General features: G+C 58.1%; 1 protein-coding gene across 1 annotated transcript; it reads left to right on the forward strand.

Annotated features, from left to right (window-relative positions):
• Positions 1-636: 636 nt before the first annotated feature.
• CUEDC1 (CUE domain containing 1) lies at positions 637-21,433 on the forward strand (the record flags this gene model as incomplete). The annotated part of the gene is made up of 10 exons (XM_080826578.1): positions 637-984; positions 5,166-5,293; positions 10,443-10,569; positions 11,301-11,493; positions 12,789-12,875; positions 14,968-15,039; positions 15,819-15,912; positions 16,613-16,671; positions 17,487-17,557; positions 19,675-21,433. The coding sequence occupies 9 exons, from the start codon at positions 637-639 to the stop codon at positions 17,552-17,554; spliced, it is 1,176 nt and encodes a 391-aa protein (XP_080682704.1). The 3' UTR covers positions 17,555-17,557; positions 19,675-21,433.
• Between the last annotated feature and the right edge of the window lie 1,431 nt (positions 21,434-22,864).

The raw sequence follows: 22,864 nt of genomic DNA on the forward strand, positions 1-22,864 counted from the left end.
CAGAGCCCCTCCTGCCTCAGATCCTCAGGGCTACTCAGCAGTAGGAGTAGTGGTTGCGACCAGAGGCCATGGTCCTGGGTTCAAATCCTAATTCCTCCACTTCCTCAGTATCTGTGCCTCATTTTCCTACCTTCGAAATGGGGGATACTAGCACCTACCTCATAGTAGTGTTAGGAGTCAGCCCACCCAGAACATTTAGGACGGTGTCCGGCCCAGAGTTAGTCCTTGCTAAGAGGTAGGAGTCCTGTGCTAGAACCCTGGCTATTCGTTGCCGCTGGAGAGAAAGCACAAAGAAGCTGTTCTCCGATGAGAAAAGCATCCCGCCCCTGACTCTGCCTCCCTCTGTTTCAGGTGGAACCCTCGGCCTCAGGATGCCCCGGGGGTGTGGATGACCAGCTGCCCCGGCCCGGATGCCGCCGCCCCGCGAGGGCCGCTCCCCGAGGGCCGCCGGTGGCCCTGCGCCCTAGCCTCCCCACCCGGGGACCCCGCGCGCCCCGCCCCCGCCTGGCCGCCCAGGGTAGCGGGAGCCGCGGGAGAGAGCCCCCCGAGCGCACCGAGCGAGCGGCCACGGCGCAGGGATCCGGGGGCAGGGGCTCGGCGCGGGCCGCAAACATTTTCCCCCCGCGGCTAGGCAAAATGACCAGCCTGTTCCGCCGGAGCAGCAGCGGCGGAGGCGGCGGAGGCGGCGGAGGCGACTCGGCGGGGGCGCGCGGGGCCGGAGCTGGGGCCGGAGCGGCTGCCTCGCAGGAGCTCAACAACAGCCGGCCGGCCCGCCAGGTGCGCCGCCTCGAGTTCAACCAGGCCATGGACGACTTCAAGACCATGTTCCCCAACATGGATTACGACATCATCGAGTGCGTGCTGCGCGCCAACAGCGGCGCAGTGGACGCCACCATCGACCAGCTCCTTCAGATGAACCTGGAGGGCGGTGGCGGCAGCGTCTACGAGGACAGCTCTGACTCGGAGGACAGCATCCCCCCGGAGGTAGGGGCGTGGCCCCGATCATTCACCGCGAGGCCCGAGGCTGTCCGAACCTCTTAGTGGACGTGGGTTGTTAACCCTGAGTTGTAACGCGCGAGTAGCCGCTTTCTCGCAGGAACCCCGTACCGGAGCCGGTCAGTGGCCTTTTATGGGCAGAAATCATGCAGTCAGTCAGTCAACAAACATGGCACACCTAGTCGGTGGTGTGCCAGGCACAGTACCAGACCCCACTAAGGGGTCATCAGAATTGAGGAGCTTGTTAAAAAAGCAGACTCTCGGGCCCTACCCCAACATACTGAAGTCCAATTCCAGGCTGGGGCCGTCTAGCCTATATTTTCCTAGAAAGGCTCTTTTTTGCCCTTCTGGGTGTCCACCTTGGCAAGGCAGACTGAGTTTCTGCCGGCACAGAGCTCCCAAGACTCAGGCCATAGTAGCTGGGAGCGGCCAGTGCTTTTGGTGGGAGAAGTGGGAGCAGGAGAGGAGGATGGCTTCCCAGAGGAAGGGATAGCCAAGCTGAGGCCCAAAGAAAGAGTGGGGAGTGAGGGACAGGGTGTGCAAGGCGGAGGGAAGTGCTTGTGCAAAGGCTCAGAGATGAAACAGAGCATGAGTCACGAGGGAGCTGGCAGCAGGACCATCTGTCAGGACCTCTGGAGTCCGCAGAGACCTGGAACTTGAAAAGGCCAGGCGGTGGAGAAAGAGCCTAGGGAACCACCAAAGAGGAGTGACCTCAGACGTACTAGTTAAATTCCTCTGAGCAAGGCATGATGGCGTTGGCAGCGGGCAGTTCCTGAGCAGCTCCCTCCTTTATCAGCGAAGTCGCCGGGGGAGAGGGGACCATCTTGGTGCCTCAGGGTCCACCTGGCCCCACTGAGTCCAGTAAATGTGACCCCCTGGTCTCTGGAGGGCCTGCTGTGCTGGGAGCAGAAGGGGCACACAGAGCCTTCCAGTGATCGGGTCACTGCCTGCGGATCGGGTCACGGCCTGCGGGGGCATCTGGGACACACGGCCCCGGACAAGACGGAAGGGCCCAGCAGATGGCATTTAACTCTGCTCTTCTCTGAGTCCCAGCCGGTGCCGGGCACCATCCCACACGCTTTAGATGTCTCTGTCCTTGCAGTCCTCTTACACTTTGTGAGGTGGTGTTAGTATTATTATCCTCATTGACAGAGAAAACCTAGACCCAGATATGGCTTCAGATTCCTGGTCAACACAGCCCCGCAGGCATCCAGGACTCTCTTGTCAGCCAGAGCCTTCCTGCAGGCTGAGGCCATCGGCCCTTGTTCCCTTAGTTGGTGCGGCCTGGGACTTCTCCCTCCAGGTGGAGGAGAAACACTGTGGGCAATGACATTTGCCTCATTCCCGTGTCACCTACAGCATCCCGGACGGTCCTGGCAGATAACAGGCACCCAAGGAATGCCTGTTGAGTGAATAAATGTTGCTCCTGTCTCTGCACAGGTTTCTTTAGTCTCTTTCCTTGGGAGACCACTCCTTTGAACTGCCTGGATTAGCCAGTGGAAGCAGTCTCAGAAAACCCAGATCCTCTTTGTGGAAAGGAGGGGTGAGTGTGTGTGTGTTTGCAAATACATCCTTTAAGTGTGAGCTGGAAGGAAAGTATTCTGCATCCTCTGACCCTTTCCGCAGTCTCATTGATTCTGCGGTCGGCAGGTAGGGTAGCATAATCTTTCCTCCTTTGTCCATGGCCCCCACGGGCCTGTGAATCTCCAGGGGTCTTCACCATCCCCTTGATAGGCCTGCAGTGTGTGTGCTTCTGTTTTTCTAAGACTCTTGCTTTCCTAATTGAGCCCCTTCTCAGCACCCCTCCTTGGCTGTTGCCCCAAACCCCCACCTTTGGAGCTCCGCCTGGCCCATCGGCAGGCAGTTCCCGAGCCAGCGGAAAGTGCTTCAGAAAATTTATGAGCAGCAGCTGGAATGACACTAACTGCTGACTGGAAAAAGGCCCCTCGCTGAGGGCTGATGGATGGTTGGCTGGCCCGGGGGGCATCCTTGCCACAGAGAAATATCTGCTGTCAGATCAATGGCCCAGACCCTAGCCCCCAGAGCACCTGGCAGGCATCCATCACCCACACTGAGTGAAGCCAAGGGGCCCCAGAGCTGAAAACTTCAGCACCTTTAGAGCCAGAAGAACAACCTCACTGTGGCTGGTGGGGTGGTGGGGAGAGAGGCCGAGGGAGGCCAGAAACATGGCTGGGGTTACTCTCCCCAGAGACTTGGGATCAGCCTTTCTGGAGCGTGCCTGGCCTGCCGCCTGCCTCCTTGGCGGTTCCTCGTTCTGTTCCAGGAGCCTCTGATGAGCGTCTGGTCTTGTAGCCCCCAGAGGCTGCTCTGAGGAACAGGCACGGCTGTGAGGGGAGGGGGCCCCCTGGGGCCCCCGCGGAGGCCTGATCTTCCTGAGTCTGGAGGTGGGCTGCTGCAGGCCACGGCCTAGGAAGCCCCAAGCAGCTTCCTTCGGGAAACAGCTCTCCCCTCCTCACCGTCTCCCTCACACCAGCCTCAGTGGGGCCAGGCTGGCCGGCCACTGAGGAAGTTGGCCTTAAGGCTCCAGTCCGGATCCCTGTCCCCCCAACGCAGCAGGGTCCGAGGGGCAGGGAGTGAGGGATGGGGACAGAAACAACACTGTTCTCTGGGTGCGCCGGCTAGGTGCTGAGCCACTGTCCTGTGCCAGGCCCCTGAGGTTCCCCCGTGAACTGGACTGGAGCTTGCAGTGTTCTCTCTCTTTCTCTTTCTCTGTCTCCCTCCCTCTCTCTCTCTCTCTCTTTCTTCTGGTGGAAATTTGGGCTAAGCAGAGCAGTGGCCCACAAAACAGCTACATTCTTCTTTTTCTGCAAAAGCATCTGTTTAAATACTTTCCGCCTGAAAGGAAAGAACGTTAGTGCATTCCAGGGCGGGAGGCCTCCTTGGGTCAGGCTGGCCGTGTCTGCACAGTGTGGCGCAGTGTGTGAGAGCATGTGCTCACTTGTGCGTGTGCCCGCCCACCGGCCCACCGGCCAGGGTGTCCCTGCGAGACCCTGTCTGCCCGGGCAGGGATGGGCTCAGGGCAGGCAGGTGCCCCTGCAGCCCGGCCCCACCCAGGCTTTTAGAAGCAGTTCAGCATGATTTCTGCAAGCTCACTCGGAGTTAAAATGCAGGGCCTCTGAGCCCTTCTCGTGTTCTTCAGAGGAGATGGGAATGAAAGTGGGGAGCAGAGGGCAGGGAGCTGGAAGCTAAGGTGTAGGCTAGCTGGGGTGTATCTGACCTGGGATCTCCTGGTGGAACGTTGCCTCCTGCCTTCTGCCTCCTGCCCCAGACTCCTCTGTGGATCTCTGGGGAAGGATCCAGGTCAGTCCATGGAGCAGGAGCTCTGGGCCTTGCTGCGCCCTTTGCTTTTCCCTGCCCCTCTATCTGGCTTCTGGATGTCCAGGAGGGAGAGGCATCCTGGGTACTCCCCTTGCTACCCTCTGCCCTAAGAATCCAACCAGGGCATGTGGGGATTGTGCTTGAAGGATGGATCCTTGCTCTGGAGACCATGTCCAAATTGAAGACTCACCTCTGAAAAGAGCATATGGCTTTGCCATGTCACTTAGCCTGGGCCTCAGTTTCCTTATGTATAAAATGGGGTAACGATCGCTGTCCTACCTTGCCAAGTTGTTTGAGGTTCAGGCGGCATAACCGATGCAGAGGTACTTTGAGAGAGTGTACGAATGATGTTAATGTTATTTATCAGAAGTAACCATGTACCAAAAAGTACAGAAACCATACATGTGTGGCTCAGTGAAGTTGCCCCAGACCCAGGTCAGGAAACATCCACAGAGCCTGGAATCCCCCTGGTGTCCCTCCCAGCCTGCTGCACCCCCACAGAGGTCCTACTGCTCCAACTTCTAGCCCCGTGATTTGTTTGGCCTGTTTTTAAACCTTGCTTGGGTGGATAATGCCGCTCTGAACATTCTTCTGGGGACGTGTGCTTTCATGCCCGTGGAGTAGGTTGGAATTGCAGGGTCAGAAGCAGCCATGCATTCAGCTTTATAGAAAACGAAGCAGTTTGGCAAAGCAGTGGTCCTATCTGTTTACCCTCCCCCAGCGGCATGGAGCTCCCTTAGATACATCCTTGGCCGCCCTGGGTTTTGTCTGAATGTTATTTAAATTCAGAGAAGGGTTAACATGTCTTTTTGTTGTTGTTTCTGATCTAGATCTTGGAAAGGACTTTGGAGCCTGACAGCTCTGATGAAGAGCCCCCGCCTGTCTACTCCCCGCCAGCCTATCACATGCACATGTTCGACAGGCCTTACCCTCTGGCGCCCCCCACACCACCTCCCCGGTGAGAACCCAACTCCCCTCGGAGCCCAGGGTGGTGGGGAAAGGGATCAGACGCTGGGGTTGAGTAACAAACGCCATGGGAAACTAGGGTGGACCCCTCGGGGTATTATTCCACCCAGAACAGGCTTCCACTGCAGCAAGAGACACTGCAGTTAGATACCAAGGAGAACTTCCACACGGGAAGGAGCACAAGGACAAAAATTCACTGAATGGCTACTCTAGGCTAGGTGCTACGCTGAACATGATATGGCACACAGAGTTACATGGGGCTTGGCGCTGCCTTCTGGAATCTCACAGTCAAGTTCCCTGCAAGTGGGAGGAGCAAACACGGAGAATGTGTATGGACACTTGCCCCACTGAGCCCATGGCCCACACTGCTAATTGACCACTGGGCTCTCTCCTGCTCAGTGGAGACAGAATGTCAGAATCCCTTTCCACACAGCACCTCCCAGGCAGTCGGCGGTAACTGATGGGATGGATACCTATTTGGATCCCTGGTCCAGGGATGTCGTGGGGATTTTTAGGCAGTGGGAGCAAGTGAGTCTTTTTTCCTGGAATAGTTTGATAAGGGGAGGCAGAGGAATAGTAGACTGCTGGGTCCTGGGAGACTTCTTCCAGGTGAGGGGCTCAGTAACCTGGAGGGTTAACATGAAGCCGGTTGCCACCGGGTCCTGTGACCTCTAAGGAGCTTGTTTTCTGTGCCCTGTGTCGGTAGCAGAGCTGCTGGAGCCTGGCTGCCTCTTTGTCCTAGAACTGCAGTTCCTTTGAAGGGCTCAGCGCTGGGGTGCTGAGGAGCTGGGGGGGAAATGATGGGACAGGGGACCAGTCCCAGTGGATCTTTCCTTCTGGGGATCTTGAGCACCTCAGGCCATGCTCATGGAGACCTCTGCTGTGTAGGGAGGGGTCATGATGACAGCCACCAGCTCCCAAGTGCTGGGAACCAGCAAGGCCCTCTGTGTACACTGTCACATTCTAATCCTCGAAAGACTTATGAGCACTCTGTTAGCGTCCCCCTTTCGCAGATGAGGAGACTAAGCCAAAGAGAGTTTTCATGACTTTCCCGAGACCACAGAGCTGAGCTGTGAACTCAGGCCATTCTGATTCCCAAACCAATGTCATCGTTGCTGTGTCTTTCACTCCCTGATGAGAAAAGTCTCCGCAATTGCAGTTCGGGGAGCTGATGGAGGCTGGAAGGTCACAGGACAGGGGGAGCAATGTTTTGCATCGGGGACAGGAGCAGAGCTGGGGTCTTCCCTTTACGGCAGGTGGTGCCAGGAGGCTCCAGCGGTCTGGAAGATAGGGAGTGCATGAATTGGTCTGGGTGAGGCCTTGGCAGGACTTGCGGCCTGGCATGGGTCATGGAGCCCGGTGCTAAGTGATTTCCCTTTGACGTATTATTAATTTTTAAAAATATCCCGAGATGCTTTTGCAAAACATTGAGCTTCTACTAGGCAAAGTGGTTCTGCCTGATTTTCAGAAGGGAAAACCAAGGCCATAAGAGGCAGAATCCCACGGTGAACCTAGTGTGCATAACCAGGCCCCATCCTCCCTCTCCCTGTCCGGCTGGGCGTGCAGCTGCTGTGAGGACAGGGGTGGTGCCACTCAGGATGGAAGCCACCGTTGGGGGCAAGGGGACCTCAGCACTAACTCAAGGCTTAAGAGGCCTGAGATTCAGGGTCCTGACCTGGAAATGAAGGCTTCACTGGGCCTGGGGAGGATACAGGGCAGAGAATTTGAGTCAGGAAAAAAAAAAAGTGCTCTCCTATCCCCTTCTTTCAGCAGCCCAGCTTCTGAGGCTTTAGGTGCTTCGGCTGTGTGGCTTCTGGCTCACTACTTAACCTCTCTGAGCTTTGCTCCCCTCACCTGTGGATGGGAATATTAATCCCCAGCTCAGCACTGCTTCAAGGATCAAAAGATACTGCGCATGGAGCACTTAGCACAGTCCCAGGCAGGGATCAGGCCTGTCACCTGTGCTTGACTGCTCTTTCCCACCCGGGCTGCACAGCTGGCCTCTGAGCTCCAACATGGAATATTGAGATCGGTGGGGAGGCTTCCCGCAGAGGCCAATGTTCAGAAGAAGTAGGCCCAGGCTCTGAGCACATGCCCCTTTGTCCCGGGATGGCCCTGCTCAGCCAGGTCCACTGGTAGGCCGTTTCCAGGGTCTTGTTCCGTCTCTCTCTCCAGAACATTCATTCCAGCCTTTACCGAGTCTCCCGCAGTATGCAGATGCTGAACCACCTGTGTGATACTGAGATGAGCACAGCACTGCCTTGCCCCCCTGAGGAGATTAGAGGCTGGGGGAGGCAAAGACTGGGGGTGGGGAGGCAAAAAAGTCTGTCTAGAGGAATTCATGTCCACACTGTGTCCTGATGAAGCAGAGGACAGGAGGGCGTTTCAGGCAAGGGAAATAGCATGTGCAAAGGCCAGGAGGCAGGAGAGGAGGAACCATCTGGGAGCTTTGGGGAACTCCAGGAAATGGAATTGCCATGAGGCTGGAGAGGTGAACTGATCACGGGGGCTCTGTGGGTCCTCTGAGGAGTTTTGGCCTTATCCTACAGCCAACAGGCTTGAGTTGGAGAGTGACGGGATCTGGTTAGTGTTTTAGAATCTCTGGCTACTGGGGTTGGAGGGGAGGAGGCATAGCAGGAGGCCCCTTTGGTGCCTCCAGTCACCTGAGGGGCTTCAGGTGGGGCAGGGTTTGGGAGCTTGCCCTGCTGAGACAACAGAGAGGCAGGGTGACCCCAGTGATGAGTGCCTGGAAAGTGAGGACCCCTGGGCCCAGGTTTTACTTACACGGTCTGTGTGTCCCTGGACAGGGCCTGGCTCTCTCTGGTCCTCAGTGTCCGTTCTTTTTTTTTTTTTTTTTAAATATTTTATTTGTTTATTTCAAGAAAGAGAGCTGGAGTACAAGCAGACGGAACAGCAGGCAGAGGGAGAAGCAGGCTCCCTGCTGAGCCAGGAGCCCAATGCGGACTTGACCCAAGATGCTGGGATCATGACCCAGGCTAAAGGCGGCCGCTGAGCCCCCCAGGCGTCCCTCAGTGTCCGCTCTACCAAAAATCCTACCCGGAAGGTTCATATCTGAAATCCTTCTAGGGTCTGATGGTCCATGGGTAAACCTGGGGGTCTGATGGGAAAATTTTAGTTTTGGGGTCCTGGGCCAGAGGCTCTGGGCCAGGAGAGCCTCGCAGCCTTCTCTCTCCTACCCTTCCTCCAGCCTGCCCTTGCCGCTATCTCCGAAATGAGGAATGAAGGAGGTCTCTGAGACCCAGAGCTACCCCTCCGCACAGGCCACCTGCCGTTTTCCCGTTGAAATTACAGCCTTGGAAGTTTTTTATTTGCCTCTCAGCTCATTTCTGACATTCCTTTCCGACCACAATGGAGTTGCCTGGGCCGCCTGGGCTCAGGGGCCCCCTGGCTCTTGCAGCTGCGGCTGACCTCATCTTTGCCTTTGCCAGGGCCCAGGGCCCCGGAGGGGCTGGGCCCGACCTTTCTCGGGACCACGGGCCCAGCAGCCAGGGAAACTGGGCTGAGGAGGGTCTCCTGCTCCTTGTTCCCGTCCCCTCTTGGGCTCAGTAACAAAGGGCTAGAGGGGTCTCAGTGCACCATTGGGGTTCTCCCTCCTCACTTTCCTGGGTGGCTCGGGTGTGGTTGAGTTGGAGTGGGTACCCGTGACCTAGGGGAAGACCCTGGAGAGGAATTCTCTGTGCTGAGGCCAACCACAGGTGGTCCGCAAGCCCCTGGGAGAGGGGGCATCCTTTCCCCTGCCTCAGGCCCTTGGGAGAAGTGAAGCCTCCAACAGGGACAGAAGGCGGCAGAGTGATATGGGGAGAGATCTGCCTCGGACTCGGAGTCCCGGGTTGGGTTACAACGCAGGCTCTTCTGGGGCCTTCCCTCACCTGTGCCGGGAGAGGGTGGACGAGGCAGGCGGGTTCCCTTGGCTCCCACAGCGCACTTAGCAGCTTGTTATCCCCGTCTGCCGCCGCCCCCTTCGCCCTGCCAGGCCACCCGCCCAAAATAGAAAAGGAAAGGAAGTTATTTCCACAGTCAGCGGCAGCCCGGAAAAGCTCCCCTCCAGTGAGGGGGCGGGCGGGATTCCTGGAGCTGGAGACAAATCAAAGCCAGGCGAGAGCGGCCGGCCCGCCGCCCCCGGCCCGCTGCCTTCTGTGTGTGTCATTTCCCTGATTCAGCAGAACACGTGTCCTGCGGTTGCCACGCTGCAGGCTGCTGAGGAGGGGTGGGGAGCTGCTGAGGAGGGGTGGGGAGCTCCTGGCCTGGCCCCGGGCTGCCCTCAGGCCCCGAGGGCGGGGGGGCGGGGCTGGGGGTCAGAGAGGGCTCCTGCCACTGCTTTTCTTCCTGTCCCCGCCGCACCCCCATTGCTGATGGCCTCTGCCGTGGCGCACAGACCTCCGGCAGGGCACCTTGCTTATGAAGAGCTACTCCTGGGCACCCCTTGCAGCAGGAACCTTTCCATCCCCACCTTCAGGATGCCTCTTCCCAACACTGCTCAAGATACAGCCTCACAAGGGGCTCCTGCCCACCTTGGCAGGGAGACGGGTTTTTCCATGAGGAAGCTCAGCCCAGAGGGGAGCAGGGTTTTGCCCAGGACCACCCTGCTGACCGTGACTGAGCCAGAACTAGAGCCTGGATCTGCTCTGCTCTGTAGGGATCCCACCATCCCCACGTCCCCCACCGCAGCCAACCAGCATTGAGGCAGCTGGGCTGGCTTCTGGGTCTGGTCATGGGGAGCACACCTGTTCCTCAGCGGCTGTGAGCTCGCACTGTGCTGGGTGCTTGGGCCGTGCCTGCCGTCTTGAGAGGACATTCGTAAACATCTGCATGTAAACCCATGACACCCAGCTTGAGTGCCAAGAACACTGAGGACTCCAGGCCTAGAGACCTTGAGGGCACAGAGTGGCCGGAAAGCAGGGACTGTCTTGCATGGGAGGAGCCAGGCCCTGGGGCCAGAGACAGAGGTCAGCAGAGGCCTGATCGGAAAGATGAGATAGAGCGCGGGGCCTATGTCCTGGAGGCCGTGGGAAGCTTCAGAGCAGACATGCCATTTTGAGCAGGATCGCTGGTGTGATGGGCCGGGACTCCTGTGTTTGGGCCTGACTGTTCCCTCTTCGTTGTTACCTCTCATCCTCCAGCATCGATGTGCTGGGCTCCGGACCTGCATCGAGCCATAGGCGCTATCGTAACTGGAACCCACCCCTGCTGGGCAACCTCCCGGATGACTTTCTCCGCATCCTGCCCCAGCAGCTGGACAGCATACAGGTAATGGGGGGGCAGGGGCAGTGGCCTTGCAGCATCTCTGCTCGCCCCCGGTTTGTGCCAGCCCATTTCACTTCCTGATGTTTAAGCCCGGGCTGAGCTATTTCTGTTGGCCTGGGTTCACAGGGAAAGAATGCTGAACCGAAAGCCTCGTTTCCTGTCTGGGCCTGGAGGTTTCCTGTTCCACCCAGGGAAGGTGACAGCCCAGAGGAGTCTGTGGCTACAGCCATTACCCCAGGCTGGAGGGAGGTGGGCATGGGGGCAGCCAATGGCAGAGGGTCCGGGCACCTCCCCACCCTCCTCTGGGATAGGGCCAGGGGCAGCCTTTCCCCCTGATGTGGGCACAGCCTCAGGGGCCCTTGCAGGAAGGGGGCCTCACCCTGAGGCAGCTAGGAAAGGGAGAATTTTGAGCCTGGGCCTCCATGGGGAGCTAGCCAAGCTATCTTGTGGCTTGCAGATCACTTTTCAGGACTATTCAGGTTGTAGATGAGGGCTGGGGTGGCCCAAAGGGGAGGAAACATCATTTTTAAGTCCTTGCTGCTTCTGCAACGGAGAGGTTTCTGGCCTGCTAAGTTAGGTTTCGGCTGACCGCTAGGGCCTGATAGCAGGTGCAGGCCCCAGGGCGCGGCTGGAGGAAGCTGGGAAAGGACATGTGCGCCCCCAGATACACATGGATGTTTCTGCAGCACGTGCGCTGGTGAGCAGCCATTCAAAGCCCTTGCTCCCCTCCTCAGGGTAACCCCGGTGGCTCCAAGCCCAGGAGCAGCGAAGGAGGCCTGCCCTCTGTGGCTGGACCCGGGGCACGGGACCAGGAGAACCGCTGGAAGCAGTACCTGGAGGACGAGAGGATTGCGCTCTTCCTGCAGAATGAGGAGTTCATGAAGGAGCTGCAGCGCAACCGGGACTTCCTGCTGGCCCTGGAGAGAGGTGGTGCCCCGGGGCGGCGTTGGGGGGGCACTGCGGCCCCTGCTTTGTGGCTTGGGGAGGGGAGCTGGAGTGGCTTCAGCTCTGGGGCTCAGAGGTGGCGCTGAGCTGGAGGCCAAGGTGGTCTTGGGGCCGTGTATGCTGTGGGAACCCCAGAATTCTGCCAACAGGGACACGAGTCCCCAGCCAACTCTTCTCCCTCCCCGGGACTCAGAGGAAGACAGGTGTGCCTTTGTAGGCCCTCTTCTTTCCCCTGCACATCACTGGGTGCCAGGCACTGGCCTTGGTACCACGTGTCTGGAGCGGGGTCCAGGGGTGCCTCGCTGAACAGAGGCTGGAGAGCAGGAGCTCTCAAATTTTCTGGCAGTTTGCGTTGTCTTTGGCTGGAGACCTTACTTCAAAACCTGGCAGCCTTTCCCCTGCAGGGTGGGAGTGTGTTTCGAGTGGGGTATAGTGAGGGGCCTGTGGGAGGCCTGTCTTATGAGGGTCCCAGTGAGAGTGTGGACATGTGTGTATGTGACGGGCAGTGTGTAGTTGGAAAGAATCAGGTGTGCAGGGAGAAGGCACCCCAGCTCTGCAGTACAGGTGCTGGGGAGCCTCAGGGCCTGGCCTTGCCTTACCTTTAATTTAATTAATTTATTTGAGCGAGAGAGAGAGAGAGAGAGAGAGAGAGGGCAGGAGAAGGGGGTGGGGGAGAGGGACAAGGAGAAGCAGGCTCCCCGCTGAGCAAGAAGCCCCACTTGGAGCTCTATCCCAGAACCCTGAGATCATGACCTGAGCTGAAGGCAGACGCTCAACTGACCAAGGCACCCAGGCACCCCTTATTTTGCTTTTATAAAAGATTTATTTATTTATTTGAGAGATAGAGCACACGCAGGGGCAGGAACAAAGGGAGAGGGAGAGAGAATACCAAGCAGACTCCCCACCGAGCATGGAGCCCAGATGGACGTGGGGCTTGATCCCACAACCCCGAGATCCTGAGCCAAGTGGAAAAAGTCAGACACTGAACCCACTGAGCCACCCGGGCACCCCAGGGCCTTTCCTTATCAGTGAAGGGTCAGACTGGGTGATGTCTCAGGGTCCACCTAAGTTTGGTCTCCTGCGGTTCCAGGTGCTTGTGAGGGCCGGAGTTTCTGTGGCACAGCTGGTTCTTGGAGAGCCGAAGACATGTGTGCACATATTTTGTGTGTGTCCTGTGAGATCTGAGGGCTCGGTCCCCGGCAGCCTTCCTGCACCTCAGCCCAGGGTGCCGCTGGGAGAGAGCTCACTGTCCTGACAGCAATGTGGTCCTTTTCCAGATCGTTTGAAATATGAGTCCCAGAAATCCAAATCCAGCAGCAGCGTGGCTGTGGGAAACGACTTTGGCTTTCCTTCTCCTGCCCCAGGTAACCTTGGCTTCCTGGGAGAGAGGTCTGGAGGGCAGAGAGGCTCAACTCCCCGGTTTCGGTTGCGCTTTGCAGATTTGGAGTTTGGGGGTAGGGTGGGGAAAGAGGCTGGAGGGGCGGATTCTGAGCCCACCACCAAGCCCACCAGCACACTCACCCCGAGTGACGTGGCCCCTCTACTTGGCAGACCCGGACTCTTGCCAACCCAGAGCCTGCTGGAGCCCCCCTGGGACTGGCTCATGTCCGGCTGAACTGCTCAGAAGGTGCCTGGAGCATGGGCAAGAAGGGGACACGCCACAGCATAGCTGTCCCATGGTGGGTGGGCTCAGGAAGGACTCAGAGACTTCCAACACTTCATCTCTGCCCTGGGGGAGCTTATGGTCTCATGGGGAATGCCAGAGAAACATCCAAGAGATGGCTAGACAAGCCAGCAGAGCTGAGGACACACTGTTAAGAGCAGCTGCTCATGGTGAGGAGGGCATGGTTTGTTCCTTCACGGGCCGAGGCTGTGTCGGCCCTGGCTGGGCCCCACCCTCATGCTGGAGGAAGAGAATCTTGAGCTTCATGTACAAGATGGTGAGAGGGAAGAATTGCTTCAGTAGAGGGCCAGGCCCCTCTGGGAGCCCTAGCCCACTGAAGGAGGGCCAGGAATGGACAGCAGGCTATTGGGATGCACGAACAGGGGTCAAGCTGGAGCTGGGAACACGGGCAGAGAGGGCCAGAAGGCCTGGGTTCCATACTGGACACCTGGACCCCACCCACGTGTCCCTGTGTGTGCCTCGCGGCCCCTAGCCAGCCAGTGCCCCCAGCCACACATAGGCTGCCCACCGCAGAGAGAGCAGCAGCAGCTTCTGCCTGAGGCAGACCTTACATCACACCGCGGAGTGGGGTGGAGGGGCAGAGGGATGGGGAGCTCAGCTGATCCCGGCTCAAAGAGAGAAAATCCCGTGGAACCGATTCATAAGCAACAGGCTCAGAGCTTAGGCCCCGCCAGATGTGCATCTGAGAGTTTTAACGACAGTCTCTCGTCCTTGATCCTGAATGAGCTCGACACACGAGGGCTGCTGAGATGGATCATAATGACTCACAGGGGACTTAGCAGGCAAGGTGACTTGGGATTAGCTGAGCTGCAGGGTGGAGAGCAGGAGCTTTAGAAGGGCAGCGAGAGACGCATGTGGGTGCTGGGTGAGCGGGGAGGCTCTAGGTGGCCAGCTGGGTTTATCTTCATTCCTACGTCTAATGAGTCCAAAACTTCATGTCTGGAGGGAGTAATGGAGGGGCCGACCTGGGCAGGGAGGAGAGGGAATCCCCGTGGCCAAAGGCCTGCTCTGTGCCCGCCCCTGCCTTCCATTCCCGTAGTAGCTCTCACACCGGGTCAGGATGCAGGCCAGCGGCAGCCGCCACGTGCTGGTGACTATCTCCCAGCCAGTTCAGGGTGCAGGGGAAACCCCAGTGTTTAGCGCTGGGTGACTCCCGTGATGTAAATACTCCCACCAACTTACCAGCGTGACTTCACGGAACGCGGAGTTGGTCAGAGAAGCGGGGAGCTGGAAGGCGGTGTGAGCGGCGGCTCTCCACGCATACAGCGGACCATACCATGGTCCTGCTTTGTTTTTTTTTTTTTAAACAACATTTTTATTTTTATTTATTTATTTTTAAAAAGATTTTATTTATTTATTTATTTGACAGACAGAGATCACAAGTAGGCAGAGAGGCAGGCAGAAAGAGGGTGGGGGAAGCAGGCTCCCTGCTGAGCAGAGAGCCCGATGTGGGGCTCGATCCCAGGACCCTGGGATCATGACCTGAGCCGAAGGCAGAGGCTTTAACCCACTGAGCCACCCAGGCACCCCAGCCATGGTTCTGCTTTGTACACAAAGAAGCCAAGCAAGGAAGGCTCTGTGGAGAAAGAAGTGCTCCTCAGATCCCTAGTGTCTTTAGGGAAGAAGCCTGATCTTTTGTCCCTTTCCTCAGATGGAAGGGTTGGGCCAAACCCCTGTCTTGTGGGGCCGGCCCTGACCCACTTCCCCACTGGGGGCCTTGGGCAGCTGCTGTCCCTCTCCAGCCAGCCCTCAGAGATGCCGTCCCCTTTCAGGAACCAGTGACGCCAATCCTGCTGTGTCTGAAGATGCCTTATTCAGGGACAAGTTGAAACACATGGGAAAATGTGAGTCCGGCCTCTGCCCCCTCCCCATCTCTTCGAAGACAAGCCCTGTGGCCTCACAGGAGGGAGGGAGCCAGCTGGAGTTTTGAAGTGGACTCTTGGTGAACCAAAGTGACATTTTAATCGCAGGCTGGTTCCTGCCTCACTTCCCTCTGCAGCTGAGTCTGGATACAAATTAAGTTTTAAATCCTCTTGAGCCAGCTGTCTGTAGAAAAATAATAATGTGTGGCCCTCCCCACCCCCGACTCCCACCCCAGTTTTAGAGTTCATGTCCTCTGTGGCTTGAGGGGACTTGGCCAGGCCTGATGAGTGGGGAGGCCCGTGCTAAGCCCACTTTCTGTGGGCGGGAAGCCCCAGGGTTTGTGACCTCTTCCCACAAAGTCCTGCCAGCCAGGATGCACCTAGCCTTCCTCCTCCCCTTCCCACCACACAAGCATGTGTGAATGAGGCTGCCATCCTTCCAGGCTCCATTTCGGGGAAAATCTCGGATTAGTCATGGAAATCCCAGAACCAACTCTGGAGGTGGCGAAGGGGGCGGGGGAGGCACGGCGGGAAAGACAGCCAAGAGTGTTGCTGACTGCCGCAGCTGGGGCAGGAATGCCTGGATCTCGGGCTGCCTGCCCGCGGGCCCCGCTCTTGGTGGCCTGTGCTGCCTCTGCAGGCCTGCCGGGGTGGCATCCTCCCTGCTGGGGGGGGCGCCCCCCCATTCCTATCGCCCCCGCCGCCTGCCCCCACCCCAGGGCTGGCCCTGCGGCTGCAGCTCACAGGTCTCTCTGCCCCAGCCACCCGGAGGAAGCTGTTCGAGCTGGCCAGGGCCTTCTCCGAGAAGACCAGGATGAGGAAGTCAAAGAGGAAACACTTGTCCAAGCACCAGTCGTATCCTTTCCGGCCTGGCGCAGGGTGGGGGCGTGGACGCTGAGGGTGCTGACCGCCTTGCTGTGCCCTCTCCAGGGACTGGGACCTGCTCTGTGGTCACCCCCTGCGCCATGTGCTGTGAGGCCAGCCCACCGCCGGGTCTGGAGCCCCACTACCAGGCTGGGGAGTAGGCCAGCGTATCCCACGTCTCTGGGGTCCTGAGTTATCTCATGACATCTTCACTTTCTGTCTGGGCTCATCTACTCTTGGGAGAAAACGTGGTTCTTCCACTGAAATCAGCACACTTCTCCCTAATTTCTTGAGTTGAATTGACCCATAGATCTTGCCGCCTCCCCATTTCAAGCACGTTGGGCCCTGCCTTCTTGCTTTCAGTTTCTTGAGTAAAAATAAGGTTCTCCACGTTTTAACCCAGATTCCCACCGATGCTTGTTACATGGGCCCAGGATATTAGAAGCTGAGCAGCCAAAGGGGAACAGGGAGGCTCTCTATCCCCGGAGCTGGGTGAGAAAGTCAGGCCCTGGCTGTTCCCCTGATCCCGGGGAAAGGAGGCTTTGGGGAGTGTTGGGGGATAATACTGGTGTGGTAGATGTCCCTGAGCTGGGAGTGGGTGGTAGAGGCCAGAGACAGGGACTGGTAGAACCGGGAGGATGATGGCAGTGCCCACCCATCGTTGAGACCGTTTTCCTGAATGGCCCGGCAGTCTGGGAGCTGCGGTGTCAACAGCTAACCTCCTAGATGACGTGGAGGGCCACACTTGCGGTGAGGCAAGGCGGGAGGGGGAGCTTCATGCTAAGTTCCTTGTCCTTGGTGACCCTCTAAGAGGAGGGCCTGGTATTTCATGGGTGGACCCAACTTGAGGAACACATCTTGGTAGGTGGGCAGGTGACCCAAAGAAATGGGTCCTCCCTCTTGGTTCACATGGCCTCTCCCTTCCTTCTACCCCCCCAAAGGGGGCCCCAGCAGCACCTCCACCTAGGTCTCTACTTGGAGCACAAAGTGTCAGGTGCTGTTTCCGGGGTCTCTTCTCTGTCTCTTCTCAGACACACCGACCCACGTGGAGGGGACTCACTTGGAGAACCAAGCACTGTGCAGTTTCAGTCTCTGGGCCCAGAGACCTTTCAGTGTTCATCTAGTCCCTCCCAAAGGCCATGTAGGCCAGAAGGCACTGCCTTAGACCCTGGCAGATCCGCAGCTGAATCTGATCCTCATGCCTCAGAGCAGAGGGGCCCTTGAGGGGTCAGGAGACATCTGGAAACAAGGGCTAGGAGGGTGCTAGAGGCTGTAGGGAGGGTACCACTTCCCCACGCGTTCTACAGATGAGGAAGCTGAGGGAAGAACTTGTCCAAGTTCAGTGATGGAGCCAGGCCAGCAGCCAGGGGTCCTAACCCCACGCTGTGCCCTGGTGCCTCTTAGCACCCATACATTCCCCACCCCACCCACCCCAGGATCAACATGTGCCCCAGCAAACAAAAGGGATGGAGAGCGTTGGGGGAGCTCTCTTGCCCGGCCCGGGGGAACATGCCTGATGAGGCCTTGCACGGTGGAGCAGGAGGCAACTTACCTCTCCTTTTCAGATGAAGACTTCCGGGGACGGCGACAGGAGGTACCCAAGGTGGAGGAAGCCCTAAGGGAAGGACAATAAGAGGTAAGACCTGGAGCCACAGCGGCCCAGGGACTGCCCAAAGTGGGGCCTGCCATATGCCCCATACCCCAGGGGTTTTCCCAGGGATCCAGGGGCGTTGGGCTCAGGCAACTGGATGGCACAGATCCTGGTTTTCTTCCCCTATCATTGTGGCAGGGGACATGGTCCTCTGGATGGAAACCGGTCTTTTGAGTTTCCTTTTTTTTTTTCTTGTTTTCGTTATTTATTCATTTAGCAGAGCAGTCACACCTGCCTGTGCCAGATCCTGGGAACAAGGGGGAAAAAGTCAGTTTTGACCTTGATGGTTGACAGCCCATTTGAAAGACAGTTCAGGACACATACTGCACAGTAAGGGGACGACTTAGGAAAACTTGACGTGGCCTCCCCACAGCCATGCACACACAGAGCTGTCCCACTGCCTGCTTGGGTTGGGTGCTCTGCAATCTGCCACACCACAGGAGGAGCCAGTCTCCCTCCAGGCAGTGCTGTTGCCGGCCCCGGGCTCTCAGGCTGCTTCTCCTGCTCATCTGTGCCTCCCTGACTGCCAACGAACCAGGGAATGTCAGTGCCCCCTCTGGGGCTCAGTAGAACCTGTTCCCTGTTCTGGGCCCTCCCCATCAGGAGGCGGCCCACCCACCCTTCCCCAGGCTGCTGTCCTCGTCCTGGTGGCCAGTGTCTCCAGGGCTTCCCCCAGCCGTGGACGGGCTGGCATGTGGCCCTCACGCTGTGACGACATGGCTCACTGCCCTCGGGATGGTCGTTGTGGCGGTGGATCAACCACCCTGGGCGGCTGGCCTTCACACCACTTCCAGCTGACTGCCTCCCTCTCCGCTGCTGCCATTCCCTCCCCTCCCCTTTCCCCCGACCCCCGGGAAAACATGTCTGCTCTAAAGCACCCCCTCCCCCCGGCCCATATCAGGACCTTGCCATCATCATTTCTCTCCCGAGTTGTCCAGCTTATCCCTTTCCAGCTCTTTCCTCAAGCCTACACCCTCCTCCTCCTCCCCGGCTTAAGAACCAAGAGGTTTCATTATTTTCCTTCATTGCCCAGCTTACGAAAAAGTGGCAGCCTCTTTCACCCATTGCAGGCGGCAGCCCTCCCCCCACCCCCAGACTGATGCAGGAAGGTCACCCCAGGTCCAGGTCCTTCCGTTCTGTACCCTCTGGTGCTCCCTTCTGCATGCCATGCCTGCAGTCTTTCTTGAAACTGTACCCCTGTGGCCCAGGAATCCTGGGGCTTCTTCCTACCTGCTGTTTATTCTCCGTGCTGCCCGGGGAGGGGGGGGGGCTCCTCCCAGTCCCGTAGTCCCACTCTCCTGGGAGCTCTGCCCTTGACTCTCTCACTCCCACTCTCTGGCAGTCGCCGCCCTTCTTCACAGCAACAGCAAGACCTCCGTGTAGTGGGCCCCTAACTCTGACCCTCGCTCTCAGTCAGCCTTCCACATCCACTCTGCATCCCAGCTGTGCCCACGACCGTCTTTCCAGCCCTGGATCTGAAGTCACTGGGAGCCAGACAGCTTCTTCTCCGGCCTTCCCTATTTCATATCTCCTCTCCCTTCCACCCTGTGCTGGTAGATTCCCATCACCGGGTTCACTCACGGCTGCTAGGGTCTTCACTGTCTGACTCTGTTCCCCTGTCACCAGAACACCACTCTTCTGCCCTTTCTCCCTTGATGTTGGAGTGAGCGCTCCGAGTAGAGGTTTATGAACTCCTCGGCCTGGTCTGCGGGGCCCACCAAATTCTGACCCCAATCTATTTTCTGCCCCTGCAGGTCCCCTTGGTGTAGCTCCCTGAGCTACCGCTGCATTCCCAGAATGGGCTGGCTACTTCCCCACCTCTGAGCCCTTCCTGTACGCTTCTGCCCCCTGGAATTCCAGCCCCCACGCCATCTCTAGCTGCCAGAGGCCCTGCTCTTGCTGTTCTAGGAGCTTGGATTTGGAGGGTGGGACGTGGCCTTGGGCAGAGTTCCAACCCTGGGATCGAGTCCCTGGAAGGAGAGGGCGCCTATCTTTGGGACCTTCTGCCTAAAACCATCTCTGCAGGGATTGCTCTGCAGGGACAAGGAAAGACCACTGGGCTCCAGAAGCTCCACACTTCTTCCATCTCTTTTCCCTACCAGATGGCAGCAGTTCCTCCTCGCCGGAGATGTCTGACCTGGTGGAGGTGGCCGGAGAGCCAAACCGGCCCCCAGCTCAAGGGCCCAGCTGCCGCCAGACAGATGGCGCCAAGGACTGAGGCCTGGTGATTCTCCAGCCACGGCCCAGCCCCACCACTGCCACCGTCACTGCCACTTTCCATGGGACTTAGAACTTTGGAGTTTTGTGCTGTGATTGGAGGAAGGACCTCGGGCCCTAGGGGCAGCAGCCCATCCTAGCCCCTCTTGTAGCCAGGCTGTTCTGTGGGCCATGAGTGGAAATGCAGGAACCACCACCACGTACCTCCACCCCCACCCCACCGCCCAGCCGCTTACTTTAAAAAATCCCAGAAAAAAAGGCAAAGGTTGGAGTACCCGAAAGGGCAGGATGGCAAAGCCCCTGAAGGGGGCGTCCCTGCCCCCCTCCTTTCCCCATCTCTCCTGGGCCCCAGATACTGCCTGACCCCCTATCCCCATCCCCAGCTCCTGTCTGGGCACCTTGGGTCCTTTATTCCTATGGCTTCCTGCATCTCGGCCTTTCCCCCAGGCCTGCGGTTGGTACAACCCCTGGCCAGAGCCATGGGTGGGAGAGCGCTGGGCAGTCACTCAGGCCCCTCTGAGGAGTGATGGGCCACTGTAGAGAGTGAGTTACTGGCCACCCTGCCAGGGCCCCGCCAACTGCCTCTGTTAGGGGTTGGCACGGGCCCCTGCCAGGGATGGGGAAGGTGGCCACCCTGGAGCTGGGGGACTCTTGGCTAGGCAGGAGTGTTCTGGACTGTGGCAGAAGACAAAAGCGGGTTCTGGATGGGACCCTGCAGTCACTCACCAGTGGGGGCTCATGGGGGCTCTGAGTAGAAGTCCTGCTGTCACTAAGGGTGGGCAGCAGCAGGTTCTGAGGTGACCCTTGAGAAAGTGCAGGACTGAGAAGCAAGGGGAAGAGGTGGCCAGCCTGGTGGGGGTGCCTGGGGCAGAAGGGCTTCCTGGTGCCTCTTGCCAAGAACAAGACAGTGAATGGTTTGCGAAGGCACACTCCGGTTCCACAAGCCTTAGCGGGCACCAACCACTGCCAGTGGGAGGGCGGCTGGCCCAGTCTCTCCGGCCAGCCTCCAAGATGGGAACTCGCTGACCTCTCTGGAGAGCCAGGGAGCCTGGGCAGGCACGAGGGGTTCCCCTTCCCTCCCCGCAGTGGGGAACCTGCCCAGCCCAACCTTGCTAGGTGGGGAGTGGGAGCCCGGCCTTGGTGGGGCCTGGTGGCCACACGTCACCCCGAGATAATGAGGGCGTGGCGGGCACGGTCGCACCTCGTTCCACTGAGGCCCCTGTCCACTGGGAGGCTCAGCTTACCCTGCGCACTCCGGAGAGGCCGCCCTGCGGGCTGGGGGGACGGACGCGCCTCTGCTGCGGAGCCTGACCAAGTTTGGCGGCTGCGCGGGGCCTGGGGCGCTGGCGCGGGGACCGCCCGCCCTCCGCTGCTCCCTGCGACCCGCCCGAGCTCCCCCCACTCCCTCGAGCCCCCAGGCCGCCAGGCCAAGCTCCAGACGGTCTGGCCCCTGGGGCAGAGGAGAGGCCCTTGGGCTGTGGCCCCGACCCCTCCCAGCGCATGGCGGGGAAGCCCCAGCCCCAAGTCTGTGTGTGTTGCTTTGTTAGTTGTGTTTTCTCCTATGTGTGGGTTTTTTTCTTGGAGCTGTTTCATAGGAATTCCTGTAATAAAGACTTGGTGTTCTCTTGGTGCTCTGATGTGGCCCGCGGTGTGGGCTGGACCCTTCTCTTTTCTCTTCTTGCCCTGGGCAGGGTTTGGCCTCCTGGAGCCCCTGTCACTCCCGAGGGCCACCTGCCTCGCCACCCTCCACCCTCTCCCCCAAACTCCCCCGTTAACCAGTTAACCCACAGCGTGTGTAAGGTCCTAAGGGCTTAGCTCTCCCTCGGCAGTGCACTCAGGAGGCGACACCTGCTACCCGCATAGCAACCTTGCCAACCTGCTGGCTTTGCTAAGCGCAGTCGCTCTCCTGTTTGCCCTGGGAAAGTAAACCACTAGCTGATAGGCAAAGGAAAACACCAAGGGGAAAAGCCAGTCTGTCAGGAAAGCTCCAGCCCGTCATTTCCCCCAATAAACAGAAAGCTTCTGGAGTAGCTGAGGGCAGGCTGCTGGGATGTGCAATGCCAGACTTCAAAGGCCCGCAGACATCTTCCCGTGCAAGCACCTCCGCCTTTCCCCTCCGCAGCTCAGCCAGACCACCTCCCAGGCCAGGGAACGCGCCGCCAAAAGAGGGAGTTGCTGCCGTTTCCAGACGGCAGTTCTCAAGGTTAAAAATTTCTTCCTTGTGTTGAGCCCAAAGCTCTCCTTGTGGCTTCCACCCACGCATCTTGTTTCTGGGCTCCCAGTCACCCGGGCCAAGGCCACTGCCGTTCCCCCATGCCACATTTGAGTTCAGCGCCTGAAGGAACAATGAGGGTTCCTCCCGCCCTCCTTAGAAAGAGGTTCTCCCTTAGCCCCAGCCAGACCCAGGGACAGCTGGTGATGCTCTCCATACGTACTGTTTGCAGGAGGGCAAACCAAACTTAATCTTTAACCTAACCCTACTCTTTTAAAAGATTTTAGGTAATCTCTGTACCCAACTTGGGACTTACACTTACAACCCAGAGATCCAGAATCAAGTGGTCTACTGACTGAGCCAGCCAGGCGCCCTGGCCTTGTGCATTTTTTACTGATAGGTGTGTAATCCCCAGAGCATAGTACTGACACCTAGGGACTTGTTAGGAATGCCAGTTCTCAGGCCTAGCCTAGACATACTGAGTCAGAGACTCAGGGACTGTAGCCCAGCAATCTGATTCTGGTGTCCGGAGCCACAGTGCCAGGCCACTACCTAGTACTGGCTGCCCAGAATTACCTGAATGCTTAAAAAAAAAAAAAAAAATCCTGATGCCCAGTACCCCAGACAAATTAAATCAACAACCATGGAGTGATTTATTTTAAAGCTCCTCAAGTAATTTAAATTTGCAATCAAGTTTGAGGACCAGCACACTGGGAAGTCTGGTAGGTGTTTCATATTAGCTCAATTAATCTTACCCAATAATGGCCACTTGATAGATGATGAAATGACAATTCAGAAAGGTTAAGTAACTGGCAAGATTACAGAGCTAGTAAGGTGTGAAGCCAGAAACAGGCCCTCAGGCT

This window comes from Martes martes (genome assembly GCF_963455335.1).
Source record: "Martes martes genome assembly, chromosome: 16".
Taxonomy (NCBI): domain Eukaryota; kingdom Metazoa; phylum Chordata; class Mammalia; order Carnivora; family Mustelidae; genus Martes; species Martes martes.